The sequence below is a fragment of the Acanthochromis polyacanthus genome, chromosome 5, assembly GCF_021347895.1.
Source record: "Acanthochromis polyacanthus isolate Apoly-LR-REF ecotype Palm Island chromosome 5, KAUST_Apoly_ChrSc, whole genome shotgun sequence".
NCBI classification, from domain to species: Eukaryota; Metazoa; Chordata; class Actinopteri; family Pomacentridae; genus Acanthochromis; species Acanthochromis polyacanthus.
Genome location: NC_067117.1, coordinates 22,217,333 through 22,234,675, shown reverse-complemented (window position 1 = coordinate 22,234,675; position 17,343 = coordinate 22,217,333). Strand labels below are relative to the sequence as shown.

Below are 17,343 nucleotides of genomic sequence, written 5' to 3'. Positions count from 1 at the left end.
TTCTCTAGGAAAGAGGGAGGTTTTTTGTTTGACAGCTGGAAATATTCAAGAGGCCTGATGTCTAAGACAAATAGGCTCATTCTGTGCCTCAGCTGATTTATAAATTAAAGTAAATTAGTGCCAGAGACACTGTTATGTGTATCTTAAAGTGATTGTTTTCAATCTGTTTGCTTACTTGTCTGATCTTGGTGACAGCTCAGAGGCCTCTAGGCTTTTTGCTTGTGCGTATTTAAAGAAATTACTTTTTTTTTTAACCAGGAGGTAGCAACTTTTCACACAATACTAGCCTAAAGTGCATTGCATCATGTTTGCTTCATTGTCTGTGTCAATTCTAACAGAGTGACCTGAGCATTATAGATGAGTTTCAAATACAGTCAATAAATGAATGTTCAGCATGTGCCCATTTAAGTAGTGTGTGGCGGGTTTGTATTCGTCAAAAATTCAATTTTGTGCATAGTAATGTTGGTACCCATTTAATTAAAATTGTCATTGGATCTTTAAATACAATAAACCATCCAGATGTGATTCATCATTTAACTTTCAGCATAACATTTGGAGAGTAAAGACATGCACCAGTAGAACAATGATTTGTGAGATATTTTTAAAAATCCCTTGCGTTATTTATCATTTTATTCTGGCATTTGGGTTTCCTATTGTGTACTCTGCTACAGAGGTAATTCCTTGTACAGCAGCATCTACGGGATGAATTCTCAGACGCATCTCGAGCATTTCCCTATCATTAACAGTAGGAATGCCGCCTGAAAGTCGATGAGACAAAGCTGCTGGAGAACTGTCACTTGACCGGATTCTTTAAGTCAAGCATTGAGGTTTTTTTTTTTAGTTTGTTTGGTTTTATATATATATATATTTTTTTGTCAGGGTTCATTACAGTAACAGGGTAAACAAATTCAATGTTACAAAAATGCACTGGGATAGCATCGAAATTAACAATTGCAAATAAGGGGAAGCGTAAACAGTGTGGCGCGGTAGTATCTTTGCAAGAAACGCTGTTACAAGTGTAACTACATTTTTAAGTAGTGTGGCGTTAATATTGCTGTTTTTGAATCAAACAACTGTAACAAAGCTCTTTCATTGGTCAAGTAATGTGGTAGAATACACACGAACTACTGAGCTTTTTTACAAGCATTTTTGAAGCGACAGACACAGCAGCGCTTTCAACTAAGGATCAGTATGCGACGCCAAGGTCATACACAAACATATATGCGTAGCCAACAGAAGTGCTTTCTTATAACTGTGAGATCACCTACCAAGCCTTGGGGCATTCTGCAAATGCCAGCTAATAGCTCGTCAACAGCTGATTACTAGCTAGCTACATGTCGATTGTTTGCAGACAGCAAAATAATACAATCAAACTTAAAAATAACTAAGTAAATGTTGTAGCTTCTGATGTAATAAACTGATTTTGACAAGGTTCAAAAAGTGAAAATAGTTCCCAAATCTGGAACTGTCATCAGCTGATGAAAGGCTGATTAGTACTGTGCATCTGACTTTTACAGTTGTAAAAATATATGCAATAAAGGGGTTGATATGTTTGAAAATCTTATGCAGAACAAGCATGTTATGCGGAATATGACTGTGGCTCTATTTAGGAAGGAGTTACTGGCTCTTTAATTCTCTATTTGCCAGTAATTACCAAAGTATATCCCTAAACTCAGTCTATTCAGAACAGGTTGTGTTCTCAGTGGTGTTGATATATCAGATTGGTTAATTACTCAGGGTCTGAAATAAAATGCTAAAGCCACATAAGATATGACATAACACTTGCTCACACTTTTTGCTGGTGATATCAACGGTTTCGCTTTCTCTGGCAGGGTGCAGAGAAGCATTTACACCTCCGACTGAGCCTGGCGCTGCTCTATGAGATCAGCTAGAGAGCACCATATGCTTCTCCACCAACCCAACACTGCCTAGCCTGTACCATCTGTCACTAAAATGCACTCCCCCACCATGGGCATCACCACGAGCCATTTTGAGGACTTCCTCATGCAGCCATGACGCATCTCACCCTCATCCTCCACCATCCTCCCCTCTCCTCGTCCTTATTTGCCCATGTGCCGGTGGAGGTGCTGTGCTATTCTGAGTCAGTTTATTTTGTCACGTTTGCTTATGTTTTAACTTGGTTTTTCTCTATTAGAGAATTTTAGGGGTGTTAATCATTAATATAGCTGCTGGAATGCCCTGTGTGTTGTAGGGTGGGTTTACTTATAATCATTTTATGTGATAAGGCTGCCAGTGTTCATTTGAAAATGGAACTACTCTTCAAACATGTGGAAAAATAAGTTTGCAAATTCAGAATTTACACCGCATAAGCGCACAACATGTATATCTCGTGCAGCACAAGACAATCATAAAATACACTCTTAACCTTTTGTTCATTGTTTTCTTCTGGCGTCTTACAACTTCATTAGGCCTTAATTGACTCACCAGGACTTGTAAGACAGGTCGGGATTCTCATTAGGGATTGTCAGCTGATGACAATTCCAGAACTGATGAAGTGTCCGACTCTTCAAACCTTGCGGTAACACTCAGCAGCCTGGACTCCTTTAAGCAGCTGACTGAGGATCTAAAAAAGAAGCTAATAGACGCCTACAAAGCAGAGGAAGGCTGTCAAAAGATATCACTGTGCTTCCAGCTAACCATTTTTACTGTCCAAAATGTCATTAAGAAGTGGCAGTTAAAAAGAACTGTGGAAGTTGAGACAAGATCCGGAAGACGAAGAAAAGTTAAAACTGCATGTCTGTGGGCGGAAGAGTACAAAGTAAAACCACTGTATAATACAATGGAGCTGCAGGAAGGTTTTAGCGACACATGAGTGATGCTGGACTATGCAATGTTCCTTGCACAAGCAGGAACAATTGGAAAACTCATTAGAAGGAAACCATACCTGCAACTTTATCACAGAAGTCAACATTTGATTTATCCCAAGCAGCATCTATAAACAAGTAATATGAAAAGATAAACTTAAATGTTAGCTTGTTAGCCACAATTGCCAAAGTGTGTTTGGAGAATAAACAGAGCAGCATTTGATGAAAAATACACCTTTCTGAGTGTAGAACTTATGAGTAGAAATATTCTGCTTTGGGGTTCTGCGGCAGCCAGTGACGCAGGAAGCACTGCACAGAAGACTGGATTCCTCTAAAGATCGGCAAATTCTGAATGCAAATGTCATGCAGTCAGAGGAGGAAATCACAGACCTGAATGGATAATCACTCTGAGAGGTTTTGTGTGGAAACATTTTAGATTCAACACCACAGAAGGAAACGCAGTGAATAAATAGGAGGCAGTGTGCTACTTTGTAAAAAGGAAACTTCACCACAAGTATTAACACAACAGTATATCTGACATTGCGTGTTAGCTCATCACTGATGTGAATTAATGGAGATCGCATCAAGTGAAGTCTACAACGCAGGATTAAGCTACACATGCTAACATGCACAAACGCTAAATTCATATAACACAAGCAAAAAAAGTAAAAATGGATTTGATTATTATCCATTAACGCAGTACATTTTCTTGAAAACTTCCCAAACAGGAAAACACATTTAGTAACTGAATGTCTGTGGTGTGGTTTGATATAAGATATGCAGTGATTTTCACAAATCAAACAGATTTTGAAGCCCTGTCATGAGCACTGAGTTTTGATATACTTCTGTGGTACATTAGCATCACTCATGCTTCAGTTCTCGTCAACTCTTTGATGTCATTGTGTCCCAACACTTGCCCGGTGATAGAGCCATTATCTGGATAATACTAGCTCTAAATTGCATGTTTTATTAAGGCTATTTCATGCTTCATTGAGCAGTGAATTTGTAAGAAGCAATGCGGTGATATTTTCTTCTTATTGCTTTCCCTCTGTGTGCCTTTTCTCTGTATTCACTCCTGTTCAGTTCCAATTTTTACCTACCTGGATTTGGAAAACAGTGTTGTATCAGACCTCGGTCTTTTCTCATTCTATTATGCTCAGCTTTCTGTGTGTGATACCTATCCTGTCTCACCAATAACAAATGTTTGAACAGATCTAGCACTTTAATAGTGTGTTGAGAAAAAAAAGTCATAGTAGTACTACATGCATAATGTGCACATGGGGCCCACTTCCTTTTCCACTAGGGACAGACAAATATATCTTACTGTCAAACATGGTTAAAACATGGAACATGGCCAGATTTCTCCTCACTGTGCATCACCTCCCTTCTCATTCACACTGTCCCCACTGGAGCTGCCTCGTGCACTTCAACATTTCAAGCGTCTTTTAAGACCACTTTCATCTACCCCCTTTAGAAAATGAGGCACGGTCTCTGGTGGAAATCGCTGACAGTAGCAGTTAGTGCTGAATAGTGTTGGCTCAACCACAACCCTTTCATTTTTGTCTTTGTCTGAAGTGTTGCGAGATAAGGCGATCCTCTCAGAAGTAATGTTTGTGTGCATATGTATGCCACCTGGAGCCCATTTCGTGCCCTCTTCTCATCAGTCTACTGGACTGAGGACACTGAAGCAGCTGCTCACCTATCAAGGCAATTGATCTTACAATGGGTTCTTGAACTTCAAAAGAATATGCAGCCTTAGTCTTGGGGGATATTGCACTTGTATTGCCGCCATCCTCGTTTTCTGGTTGCCAACACTTCCATTTCCATCAGTGAGTGGTTATTATTGCCACCTCTACTGTTCCCGGTGTAAACCATACGGCTGCTTGGCTCTTATAGCATCAATGATGAGGGGAGGTCTGTTTTCTGATGTCCATTTAGAGCTTGTCAGTCGCTGTGAGACCGACGGTCAAGCAGAAACAATATATAAGGGGAGGTCATTTAACTAGCTCGTTTGATAATCAAAAAACGACAATAATTCAGCAACACTTTTGAAAAGCTTTCATGTGAGAGAGACTTGTGTATTGATTTGACTGGTTTATCTCTAGAGCCTTTGGATTCCACTTGTACTGAAATTACTTTCTTTTACACAACTAGAACTTTGGAGTATTCAGTTCATTTTCAGCACTCTGCCTTTTTGTTGACTGAACATTCTGCACGTGCAGTTTGTAGATGTTACGTATTTTATGTAGAAAAAATATTGTTTGAATTCACTTTGCTGCACCTTGCTTGTTTGTGTGAAATACTGGACTATAGTTGTTGAAGCTTATATGTACATACTGATTTAGTATATGCACATTAATGTAAGAAATCCATGTGACAAATTTCTGTCCATTACCCATATTGCTGCTGTTTACATGACCAGAGTTTGGAACAAGTATTATGTTAATACCCTCTACTTAAATGGGTTGAGGTTCATTTACATAGCTATTAACTGGTAATGTCAAATCAAAACAACATTGCTCTTTCTCATTTTACCCACACATTCTGACCTTTCCCTTCTTCTTGGCTTTAGTCCCACTCTTTTTAGCCCCCTCATGTACTTTCTGCCAACTCTTTCATTCTTTTTTTTTTTTTACTTCAGTTGATGCTTTGTCCTTCTTAATCATTGTGTAGCTTCCTTTATCTTCAGCCCTTTATGTAGGCACACCTATACAACTGTTCAAAAGTTTGGGGTCATCCAGGCAATTTCTTGTTTTCCATGAAAACTCAAACTTTTCTTCATGTGCTAACATAATTGCACAAGGGTTTTCTAATCATCAATTAGCCTTTCAACACCATTAGCTAACAGAATGTAGCATTAGAACACAGGAGTGATGGTTGCTGGAAATGACCCTCTGTACCCCTATGTAGATATTTCATAGTCATTTACCACATTAACATGTCTAGACTGTATTTCTAATTAATTTATCTTTATTGAAAAAAACGCATCATGATTTGCATGCAATATCTTCCATAAATGCAAGATTGGACATCACATGTTGGGATTTATAATGTATAAAAATGCCCTAATAAACAAAAGGTTATCACATTAATTCATATCTGCTATGCAGCAAATCATTTAATTGTAGCTTATAAACTGTGAATGTGTGAGTGACAGCTCTCTATCTGAAGAAAAGTGCATTGTATGACTTGCTTTTAGATCCTGGTCCATCCTGTCTTCATGTTGAGATCAATTACATTACGTATTTACATTCATGTTAATTATTTGCAGCTAATGAACTTACTGCAGTTGTTCCACATGTGTGAATGTATGCAACTCTCTCTCTTTCTGAAGGTGCTCCTATTACATTCTTTATTGATGATTTCTGTTCAGTTTTGTTTTTATGGATGTTTCAGTTTGTAGCATTGTAGGGCCACGTGGATAAGAGTGTTTTTTTTGGCCATAAACTGTAACGCTGGTGCTGTCTAATGTTTTGAACCAATATTGGAGCTGAAATGTGAAAGAAGCCTTCCTCAAAGTGCTCCACACAACTTTGTGAAGTTGATGGCGCGTGCCTATCTGTTAATGTGACTGCATGCACTCCAGACTTGTACCATGTAGATAGTGATGTGAAAAAAGTACTAGGTCTGACCAAGTAAGATTGCCTTTGTGACTTCTACAAAAGGGTGCTCACTGAGACATGAAGCTGACAGGTTTAGTTGTTGTCTGAGTAGTGGAAAATTAAATTATGTATGTCGCCTAACACACCTCAATTTATGCTCAGCCATTCCCTAAAATATACATAGTAGCCTGCTCCTTTGCCATGTTAATCATATTGTTATTAAACAAGTGCAAAATGTTAGCTGGAGTGATTTGCAGGTATCTTTGTCTTGCTACACAGCTCCCTGCTAGACTCCTGCTGATGGACAGAACAGCTCTCATCCCTCTATAGGGTTGGCCTGTCACACAGGAAAACAGATGTTAGCCTACAGTTTTTCTGTCTCTAACTGCAGCGATAACACACAAAACCCGCAATGAGGATAGAAGAGTGGAGGGACTAGTGTGAAACAAAAGGTTATTAACACAGGCACAGCAGCCCACTGACAAACCACCAAAACAAACTCCGTGTAGGTTGTATGATAACCGTGGAAAGAAATATATTTAGATATTTTGAGAATCTACAAACACAAAATGAGAGCTCAAAGATAGGCCAAGATGCCTACTGAGGCACACATTACGCTGTCCTTTCCAAGGACCTGTTGTATCCCTTACATTAGCAGCCTCTTAGGTCTTTCATGAAGAAAAAGCAATGCATCTGAAATTGTCTAAACAACTGTAAATAGGCTTTGCAGGGTAAAGCAGCCTGTCTCTCAAAAAGCTGATTTCTGTAAGCAGCTTAGTGTTTCCACCTCCTCATTATGCACCCTAACCTATTCATGTTGTGGGTGAGACATGGAATTATTTCTCACACATCCCCTCTATCGTATTAGGATGATACTAATGTGCCAGTAGAAGTGAGCATGTTGCATATTGTTTGTTGTCAGGGTACATTTCATAAATATAGGGTGCCCAGTTGTGTTAGTACGACTTAAAGTTAAGAGTTAAATCAGGTTAGACATGGAAATCGCACTCGTGAAGTGAAATGAAAAAACACCCATTGTTCTTTGTTGTAGACAGCGCCAACCATTAGGCACACTTCATTACTCATCAGTGGAAATGGCATTGCGAGTAGTCCTCCTGCCCACTAATGCATCAGCAGCAGATGTTGGTTGCTTTTAGAATAGTTTTTTTCTCTCATGCTGAACTGATGAAAACTGTTCAGTCAGTAATGAGAACTGAGCAGTTCATTTTCTGTAGACCCTTGGTCACTTGTTTAACGTGTTTTTATGGAGATTTTCTGGAGACCTCTTGTCTATAACTAGAGTTAGTGTTTGTCTAGTTAACCGTTTCACGATGTGGTTTGATAGAAGTAAATGTCTCTGCAGAGACTTCGTTCCAAGACAAATGATTTTCCCTGCAGATATCCCCGTGGTCATTTAGCACCCATCGTTCCACAACACCATTATCGTTACCGTCACCCCTCTGGTTGCATGGCAATGAAAAACTCTCAGCCAGGGGTTTGAACTGCACCCCTCCTTCACTGAGAGGAGACCAGGGCCATCTTCGGTTGTCATTAGAGGTGCTGTCTATGTCTGAAAGCCAGGTGGACTTGTCCTCTAATGAGGACTCAGCTGTCAGGCAAGCAGTAACTGGAGGTGGTGTCACACAGAGGTGCCACTATCGGTCTGGGACACTGATATTCTCCTCCACTGAGCAGCACTGAGATGGCATCATTAGATGCAGAGACGGACACAGAGGCAGTGGGCTTAACCAGACAAGACAGTGAGATGGTAATGATATATTTAGTTGTAGTGAAAAAAGAGGTCAAATTGTTGTTGTCTTTGACTTTTTTTTTTGGTGTATAAATCTGTTTGTTAGTTTCTTGTTATATCGCATACACCTGTTCCGACTGGCATGCCACTTGCAAGAGGGTTTTGCAGAGCGTGGTTAGAATTTATCAATGTTGGTTGACTTTCCATCCTCAACCGCATAGGCAACACATTTAGCTTAAAGACTTCCAAGGCCATTATATGTCAAGGTAGATACAAGACTGAAGGTTTTATTTTCCCGTCTTTCCTTTTGGTTCACCTGCCATCACTGCATGAGTAGAGAACCATTTGCTGTCTGACCTTTTCACAGTCTGGTAGAATTTAAAATGGTAAAAGTTTATGGAAAGCTGAACTTGTCCAAGACAATGTCAGCTTTACTGCTGTGGTTAAAATGAAACCATCACAGAAGGAGTGGTATCCTCAACGTAACCTGTTCTGTTCAAGTGCAATTTAAACAATGTTTTAGTAAGGCTATTACACTGAACATTGCACAGTAAATGTTGACCTTTAAATAGAAATCAAATGGAAAATGGGGTACATGTATTCACTTTTCTGCTCATACAATTAGCAAATCTTATTGGATCATTGTTCTGTTTTGAATCATTAACATCCTCAATTGCCTATAGTACTTCTTCGTGTGAATGTAATTTTGAGAATATCAGAGAGCGATACATGTGACACAGCAGAACATCCTAGTGAAATTAATCAACAACTAGAGTCACTCCAATAACTTCCTGTTTATCCAATATACAACTGACCACATAATTGAAGTTATTTAAAGTTGCACCATGTGTCACTAGATGGAGGCACAGATTGTTGATTTGTTGCTTATAGTACCAGAATACTTAAGGGAAACTATAACTACGCCTACATTACTTGTTATCATGGTCATTGTAAACTGACACTGCCAACTTTTCTTGTTCGGTCTGTTGACAGCAATCAACACTATCCAGCATTAAAACCAGGAGGTATACAGTCATGATGAGCACAGATGCTGAGGGTTAAAAGGTTTTTGTTTTTTTCCTCTTTCCTATGGTGTTAATGGCATTTATCCATAGGAAGACTCACATTCTCTGATGTTTGATTGTGGCTGTGCACGCTCATGTTTGTTTTCTCCCTTCTCCCAAGAGTTTGATTAGTCTTACCCATTTAGCCGCCACATTACTTTCATTACAGCACACATGGATTCTGGGGAGGGCCACCCTGATCTTTCTCCCTCTCCTTGCAGATGGTAGCCTCATCTTAGTCTCTCTGGATTGGCACACAGCCTACATCTGTCCCTTACCAGGCTGCATCCCCCTCATGGTACAGCCTCGAAGGCTTAATTAAATATCAGACCAAAGCTAACTGTGCTGCTAGCAGCCCATGGGCTACACGAAATGGGAAGAGAGGGTGGGGGAGAAGAGAATAGGCCTTTCAAAAGTGCACTGAAAAGAAAGGGGTGAAAGAGACGCTGATTGTAGAAGTAACATCTCTTTGCCAGCTGCTGTCACTGGCAAGCAGACTGGGAGTTGATTTGCACTCATTACTGGGAAATGAGTCAGGCCTGAGGATGATGACCGCATTACTCAGATTGCATGTGATGTGATTGGAGATGTTGTGCAATGTTAATCTCCTCCCCTGTGTCCCCAAGAAATAGAAAATAAATGGAGATGAAAATCTTGCTCCACATCCTCACAGTGGGCCAGATACAAATGGAACCGGAGAACTGATTATGCAACAACGTCCCCATCCCCCAGCAAGAAAATGGTTCTTGTTCAACTAATACTCAAATCACTGTCTGTAGGACGTATTTCTAATTATTGTGCCTGCAGTAAATAGAGAAATTACTCATTTATCCAATACGCTTTGTTTATTCCATACCCAGTAATGAAAACATACATTCACGAAGCATCATGGACAGAATGTACATTTCGCCGTCTTATAGAACACACATATGCATCACCCTTCATTAGTGCGACCTCTGAGTTTACTGTTTTAATATTGCATTTTTCCACATGTATGAACACAGGGAACTCTGACTCTCGGACAGTGTCTCTACTAATTGAATTCAGTCATGTGCCCTTCTTTCTCCTTGTTCTTTGCAGCGTCTGGGTCAAATATAAAAGCACGACTTGTTTCTGATTTTTACATACTACTACTACTCCTTTTCTATCCACTCCTCACTCCGCTCCATGCTCATTATGGACCAACCTTTGTCTGAGTGTTAGAGGCCATCTCATGTCTGTCATACTACCAGATAATGGTCGCACTGCTCTTTACCATGCATCATGTTCACTGTGATCTTTGAGGACATCATTATCCTCTCCACGTACTGCAACGGAGAGTCTTGTTTCAATGTTAACCAGTGAGTTTGTTGTCTATAGAAATGTTGTGTGTTTGAGAAGTGTGTAGTTTTTTTTTTTGTCATAAGGCAGTGATTGTGATGCACTATGCCCACATTTTATCACATTATATCTCATCACCTTCTTGTCTTTTTCTTCTTTCTTATAGCTTCTTATAGTTTTCAGTTATTATCAGCAAATTGCTCCCTCAGTACCCAGTCATTATTGCTGGTATTGCTACAATATCTTGTTGTGCGACACGTAATCAGCAGGTTTACTTTAATTACTTATGCAGCAGGAATGAACACCTGCCTCTTTCCCTCCCCATTACATTTATTAAGACATTTCATGGCTTTTAATATATTAAATATGTCTTTGCTTTAAAATGCTATCATGCTTTTGTAAGGTCTTTATCAGTGTGTCATTTCTTTTACCTTTCTTCGCACCTCAGCATTGCAATCTCCCTGTTGCGCCACATCTTTGTTCTTCTAGTTTCTTTTTTTTCTCCTTAAAAGCAAAAGTCATTTCCTCTGTGATGTCCCTCTCTGCTGCACATGCCCGCAGGACACTCTTTCTCATCTTGCTTTGAACTCTTTTTAATTTTGCGCAGTAGCAGTTTTTTATTAACATATTTATTCATTTATAACTCCTCTCAAAGCCCTTTGCATATGAGCACACCTTTATTCTCTCTTTCTTTCTCCCCTCTCAGTCCTTAACTCTCCACACAGAGCGGGCCTCACTAATGCAGTGTTAGTTTAATCCCTGCCGCCCTGTCAGAGGCTATTTTCTCTGGTTCTTTTTCTTACTACAGCAGCAGTGAGCGCAGACAGCGGTTTTAGGCTTTCTCGGCTCACCGGCTGCTTAGACGTTCTCCATCCTGCCCATAGAATTTTTTTTGTTTTTGTTTTTTTTTTGGAACACAATCAAGGGAGGAGCTTGTCTCCAGCCCCAAGGTCAAGGTGTCTTTCTAGCCACTGCAGATCATCCCCTTCCACTCTTCCTACCACCTACTTCCCACCCTGATGGCAGCCACCTGTCAATGGTTGAACTCTCCCACCTAGATAATAATAACCTAGCCGGAGACCATCTTTCATCAAGTGTCCTCGCTCCATTTGAATAGATTGTGGGCAGGATACTGAACAGACAGCTGAGGGGCCTCCTCCTGACGTGTGAGTTCTTGCACGGTGGCAGTGACAGCAAAGGGGATGCAGGATGGTTATATAATTGGGGCAAGGTCATGTGAAAGTTTCTTGTAGCTACATATTTCTCTCCTTGCACTTAGATTGTTTTTGAGTACTAGTTGTAATGGAACACATAAGTGAAACTCATTATGTGGATATTGTTTTGGGGTGCTATTTTAAGTTGTGATACTGCATCACTCTAGAGAGAGTAATTTCAGCCTGTTGGTACGTACATATTTTTGAAAAATAGTAATCAATTTATTGTACCAATCTTAGGACTATCAAAGCACTAGTCCAGACTGTAAATGATCTGTCCAGTATGGATGTGAAAAACCCTCTGCATTAGTACTACTTAACATAAGTGCAGCCTTTTATACTGTAGATCACTCAGTTCTTTTCAACAGACTTCACTGTCTAAAATAAAAGCAAGCAGTTTAGATTTACTATATTGAAAATATAAGACCCACAGTAGGAACCTGGTGCAGCAAGTCATTGCACATTTATTTCTTCAATACGTCATATGTCAACATTTTTATGTATGATGACAGATTCAGTCCTCCTGTGCATGGGGGATATCAGTGTTGTACAGATTTAGGGAGAGATCTTCTGATATTTTTAAAGACTAGTGTCTTTTAGCTTTTCTTTGCTATAGGATTTGTGCTTTGCTTTGCCTTTCTCTTTAAAATGCTCTAGAGTATTCGACTGGATTCAAATCAGGTGACAAGCTTGGCCAGGTCATAGTTTTCATCTTTTTTCTTCTGTAGAATTACTCCTCTGCCAAACATCTGGAGACTGGGAGTCATCTGTGTGCATATCCTCTCCTCAACAGTTTTTGCACTCATGCAGTCCCATATAATCGTACTCACACCGGTGACGATCGCTCCAAACATGCTGGACTGGCTGGTTTCATCTGACAAAAGAAGTTTAATCTTGCAATTTTTATTGCATGGTGTTTTTCTTCAGTGCTGTCCATAGAGGTTAACATTTTAAACTGTCTAAGCTGTTACAGCAACTCTAATTTTCACTGATAACCCCTGTGGTAAGTCTAAAATACTTCATCTGTTTTTAGAGCTAGACTGTGCAAGTAGTACACTGTCATTTTAGATTGGATGACCACTACAACCCCAATTATTGGTACTCTAGCTCGTTCTATACTTTTTGATCTCTGATTATTGCAGCAACTGTGTTTCCACTGATTTTTAGTTCATTTAGTTCGTTGAATCTAACATTTGAAACATTAAGAACACTAGCATTTTATCATTTGAAGAACATTGCCAGAGTGCAACAGTTTCTCTCTCAAACCTATACAGAGGCATTACCGTACTTTTTTATTACCTCGCATGATTGACTGTTGTAATGCTCTATCTGGTCTCACCAAGAAGAATATCTCTAAACTGCAGCTGCTTCAAAACTCAGCTGCACTTGTGCAGCTTCTGGCTGAGACCAGAAGGAGAGAACACATTACACCAATTTTCAAGTCTCCGCACTGGCTACCTGTCTGTTTTCCATCGATTTTAAGATCCTTTTACTGGTTTATAAAGCTCTTAATGGTTTTGGTGATTTGTTTTTATCCCATCAAACATCTACAACCCTCAGGTCTTCTGGTAAGTAGCCTTTTAATTAAATCCAAAGCCAGAACAAAAACTCAGGGTGAGCCATCCTTTGCTTATATTGTCTCTGGATAGGCCTTCCTGATAACCTGATGGCAGCAGAGAATGCTGATATTTTTGTGTGTTTTTAAATGGATTTTATTGATTTTTTTAAAAACCTTTTTTTATTGCATTGTATTTTATTTATATGTATTGTAATTATTTGTTCTTCAACTTTCACTTCTCTGTTATTATTATCATTCTACTTTTCTGAATTTTTATCCCCCGCCTCCACGAAGTGGAAAAGGGGGATATAGGTTTGGCCTCCGTCCGTCCGTGCTTCCGTGCGTCCGTCCGTCCGTCCGTCTGTCCGTCTGTCCGTCTGTCCGTCCGTCCGTCCGTCTGTCCGTCCGTCCGTCCGTCCGTCCGTCCGTCCGTCCGTGCTTCCGTGCGTCCGTCCGTCCGTCCGTCCGTCCGTCTGTCCGTCTGTCCGTCTGTCCGTCCGTCCGTCCGTCCGTCCATGCGTCCGAGATGAAGGGGACAGCTTTTCTCGGAAACTATTACAGCTAGGATTACGAAATTTAGTGTGTAGCTTCACACCATGGACACCTTGATCAAGTTCGAAAATGAGACCTGTGCGATAATACTTAACAGAGTTATGGCCCTTGATCACTATTTTGGATATAGAGTCATAGACATCACATGTGGCGGGGGATATTGATGACCATGTCGTCTTGTTGACATTGTTCTGTCTCTGCTGTTTCCTCATTGCATTTACCTATGAAAAAATTGGAGGATATTATATTTTTTGTTTTTGTTCTGTAGAGGACTTTGTGTTCTTTTCATTCTATTTGTATGAAAAGTACCATACAGATGAAATCTGATTGATTAATCATTGGGAAATTATGGGGAACTATCTCTTAGTCTACAAAATGGCACATCTTGTTCAGACAAAATCAGTGCCATCATTGATAGGTCATATTTTTCAATTGTTCCACGCTGTTCCATTGTTGCGTCAGAATCAGTTGTACTTTGTGTTCTGTGCTAATTAATGTGTCAACACGCTAAGCTAAAATGGTGAGCATGGCTTACCCACTATAAGTCTGCTTGTTGGTGGTGTTGCTGTGAGCTTGTTAGCATGCAGGGGTAACATTTAACGCAAGTTCCAGTTGTAAACGCTGACACAGTTGCTGCCATTCCTGTAGACTTTAGTCCTGTTTAACAAATCTTTTATGTCCATTTCAATATATTTACAACATTTCCTGTGCTACATTGCAATTAGCAGTAATAGGATTTTTCCATGCAAATGGCAGCTTGGTTCAGAGGTCTTTCTTTTCCTACTTAATTCTAATTCTTTTCACACATCACACTCACCCTTTTGTTTTCCTCTTCCCTTCTTCCTTCAGTTGTATGGACAAATAGGTAGCAGACACAAGGGCCGTATAATTTCAGTGCTCTGTCTAACTTCCTCTGTCTTTCTTTCACTTGTTTTCTTTCTCTCTCTGTCTCACTCTGTCAGATGCCAAGGAGATCGTGCTGAAAGCTCAGATCCTGGCCGGTGGCAGAGGCAAGGGTGTGTTTGACAGTGGCCTTAAAGGTGGAGTGCACTTAACTAAGGAGTAAGTATGCCCCTATGTGCATTTCGCACTGTGAGTTACTGTAGGAGACAGATTCAAGTTATTTTCTCCAACGACAGCAGCTTTTACGGTGAGGAGGCTCAAAGAGCTCTCTGAAGATACTCCCTAGGCACAAAGACACAGTCAGGATTACTTGTGCTGCAAATAAACGTTTTTCTTTCTTACAGTGTCTCGTTTTTGAACAACTCCCCTCAATTAAATGTTGAAAAAAGAACTTTAAGCTCAGCTAAGGCTCTGTGCACCCCATACTGAGTTTCCTTCTCCCAGGTTGATTGGATTTTATGCCACTGCCAAGGTTTCATTTTGTTCTAGCTCACAGTTACAAAGTGTGATGGATGTATTTCTCCAATGAAGGCTTACTTGGAAATCTTCTGCATTTTTCAGAAAGCCAAACAACAACTTGAAAGAGCTTTTCTTTGCTCAGGAACTGCATTTCCCCACACCATGTTTCCATGAACTAAAAAAGTGCTGTCTTTTTAGTAAAGGTACCTACCACTTACTGCCGCCTTAAAGGCAAAAAGTTGATTTATGACAATTGTCCCAGACATGTATCATCATCACCCTACTTCAGGGTTTGGAACGGCCCGAAACTTTTTAAAAGTGAGAAACGCTGAAGTTCATCGTCCCCAGACAGTGACATGAGTGCACAGTTCACCTTCCTCTCATCTATCAAAGGAGGAGTACAACCCCTAGCTTCATTTGTATTCACTTACAAAACCAGAGCAGGCTTACAGAAGCAGCCCAAGCTTGTGGGCTGCTTTTAAATAGAGAGAATAAGTAGAGATTCATTCACAGCAATGTGTGCTTTGTCAGAAAATGTTACTTTAAAGCTCCAAAAGCGCTGTGGAATATTTCTCTTCAGCTGAACAAAGCTATTGAGAGGTGAAAAAATACTTATTCATCCGTAGATCAACCTGCTTTTCTCAACTTTCATGTTGTAAGTGTATGCTCTACTGTGATTTTTCTTAGTAAAAACATTGTTTCATTTATAACCTCTCCCCTTCAGCCCTGCAGTAGTTGGTGAGCTGGCCAATAAGATGCTGGGCTTCAATCTGACTACTAAGCAGACACCGAAAGATGGAGTGAAAGTGAAAACGGTAAGCCACTGCACAGGAATGAAAAATATACTTTTCTTTTGCTTGATGTTTTTTTTTTTTCTTTTCTGACCTCATTTCAATGCTGTCCAGTAATGCAGTTCTGTGAAATTAATGTCTGTGAAGGAAGAAGTGGTTCTATGGTTTTGTTTTGTTTTTTTGTTTTGTTCCAAGTTTTAAACAGTAGCTGTCCACTGTTGTTTACTGTTGGCTTGTGCTGGCTGGTGTTATGGCTCATTGCATAAATTGAAGCAGGCCCACTGTGAATTTAAAGTGTTTGGTAAACAACTGTTTCTATGTGCCACTAACAAGCAGGAATATCATTTTCTCTGCTTGCATGCTGCATGCAGTACCTCGTCAAACAGATGTTTCCAGGTGATGAAGTCTGCTCAGTATTGTGTGTGGGTCCTCTTCTCCTCTTTGTCTCCTCATCTCTGTTTACCTCTGCTACCCCCTACTTCCACCCAGCTCCTGCTCCTGCTCCTGCTGCAGAGTTTAGATGGAATCAAATGAGTGTCACACTTGTCTTTTTTTTTTTTTCGAAAGCACCTACGGCAAAAGATGCTCAGACAAGCTCAGAATTAACTCCATGTCTCACAGACAGGGGGAGATGGCAAACAAACAGCAAAATAGACTGGACAAAGCTTGACTTAGATGTGAGTGAGAAGAGGCATGACCTCCAATTGGACATGTGCAGTAATTGTCTTACCAAGAACATCGCCTGTGGCACAGAAATCAGACCTGGCAAGAGCAGCCGTTGACTGACCTAAAGGATCGAGTAAAGTAACAGTGCAGTGAGAACCTGGTGTTTCAGATGACAGCCAGAGCTTAGCTGTCAACCTGCCAATGGAGCTCACACAAACCCTCAACCTATAATACTGCCCCGCAGAGCAGGGAACACCACAGGAAAGGGGCAACACTTGTGCATTTACGTGGATTTGCTGTCATGGCACTGATGGAGGGAAGACGACAGAAAGATGTGATGGGGGGTGTAGAAGCTGGTTTAGGAAGATGACTGTAGGAGACAAAAGTGGGTTTGAGGGGGGAAAAGTAAGAACAAGACTGTGTGAATGGAATATGCTTAGTTTGAGAAAAGAAACCGTCCACACATCAAACGACAGGGAGCTTAAGAGAATGTTTGAGTGACTGGGGAGAACAACATTTGGACAAGAAGACAGGAGGGCTGTCTGTTAACACAGAGCATAGAGAAGGCTATCCATCCTCATTTACTGAGCAATAGTGTGGAAGCAGAACATAAGGGCTGTGCATGTTCAAACAACTAGC

The 17,343-nt window shown here is 40.3% G+C and overlaps 1 protein-coding gene across 1 annotated transcript in view; it reads left to right on the top strand.

Moving 5' to 3' along the window:
* Positions 1 to 17,343, top strand: part of suclg2 (succinate-CoA ligase GDP-forming subunit beta) — a 103,647-nt gene that overhangs the window by 28,294 nt on the left and 58,010 nt on the right. Inside the window, exons 3-4 of the mRNA XM_051948546.1 lie at positions 14,848 to 14,947; positions 15,972 to 16,062. Of these exons, the coding sequence (XP_051804506.1) occupies positions 14,848 to 14,947; positions 15,972 to 16,062 (191 nt within the window). The remainder of the gene's footprint in view (positions 1 to 14,847; positions 14,948 to 15,971; positions 16,063 to 17,343) is intronic.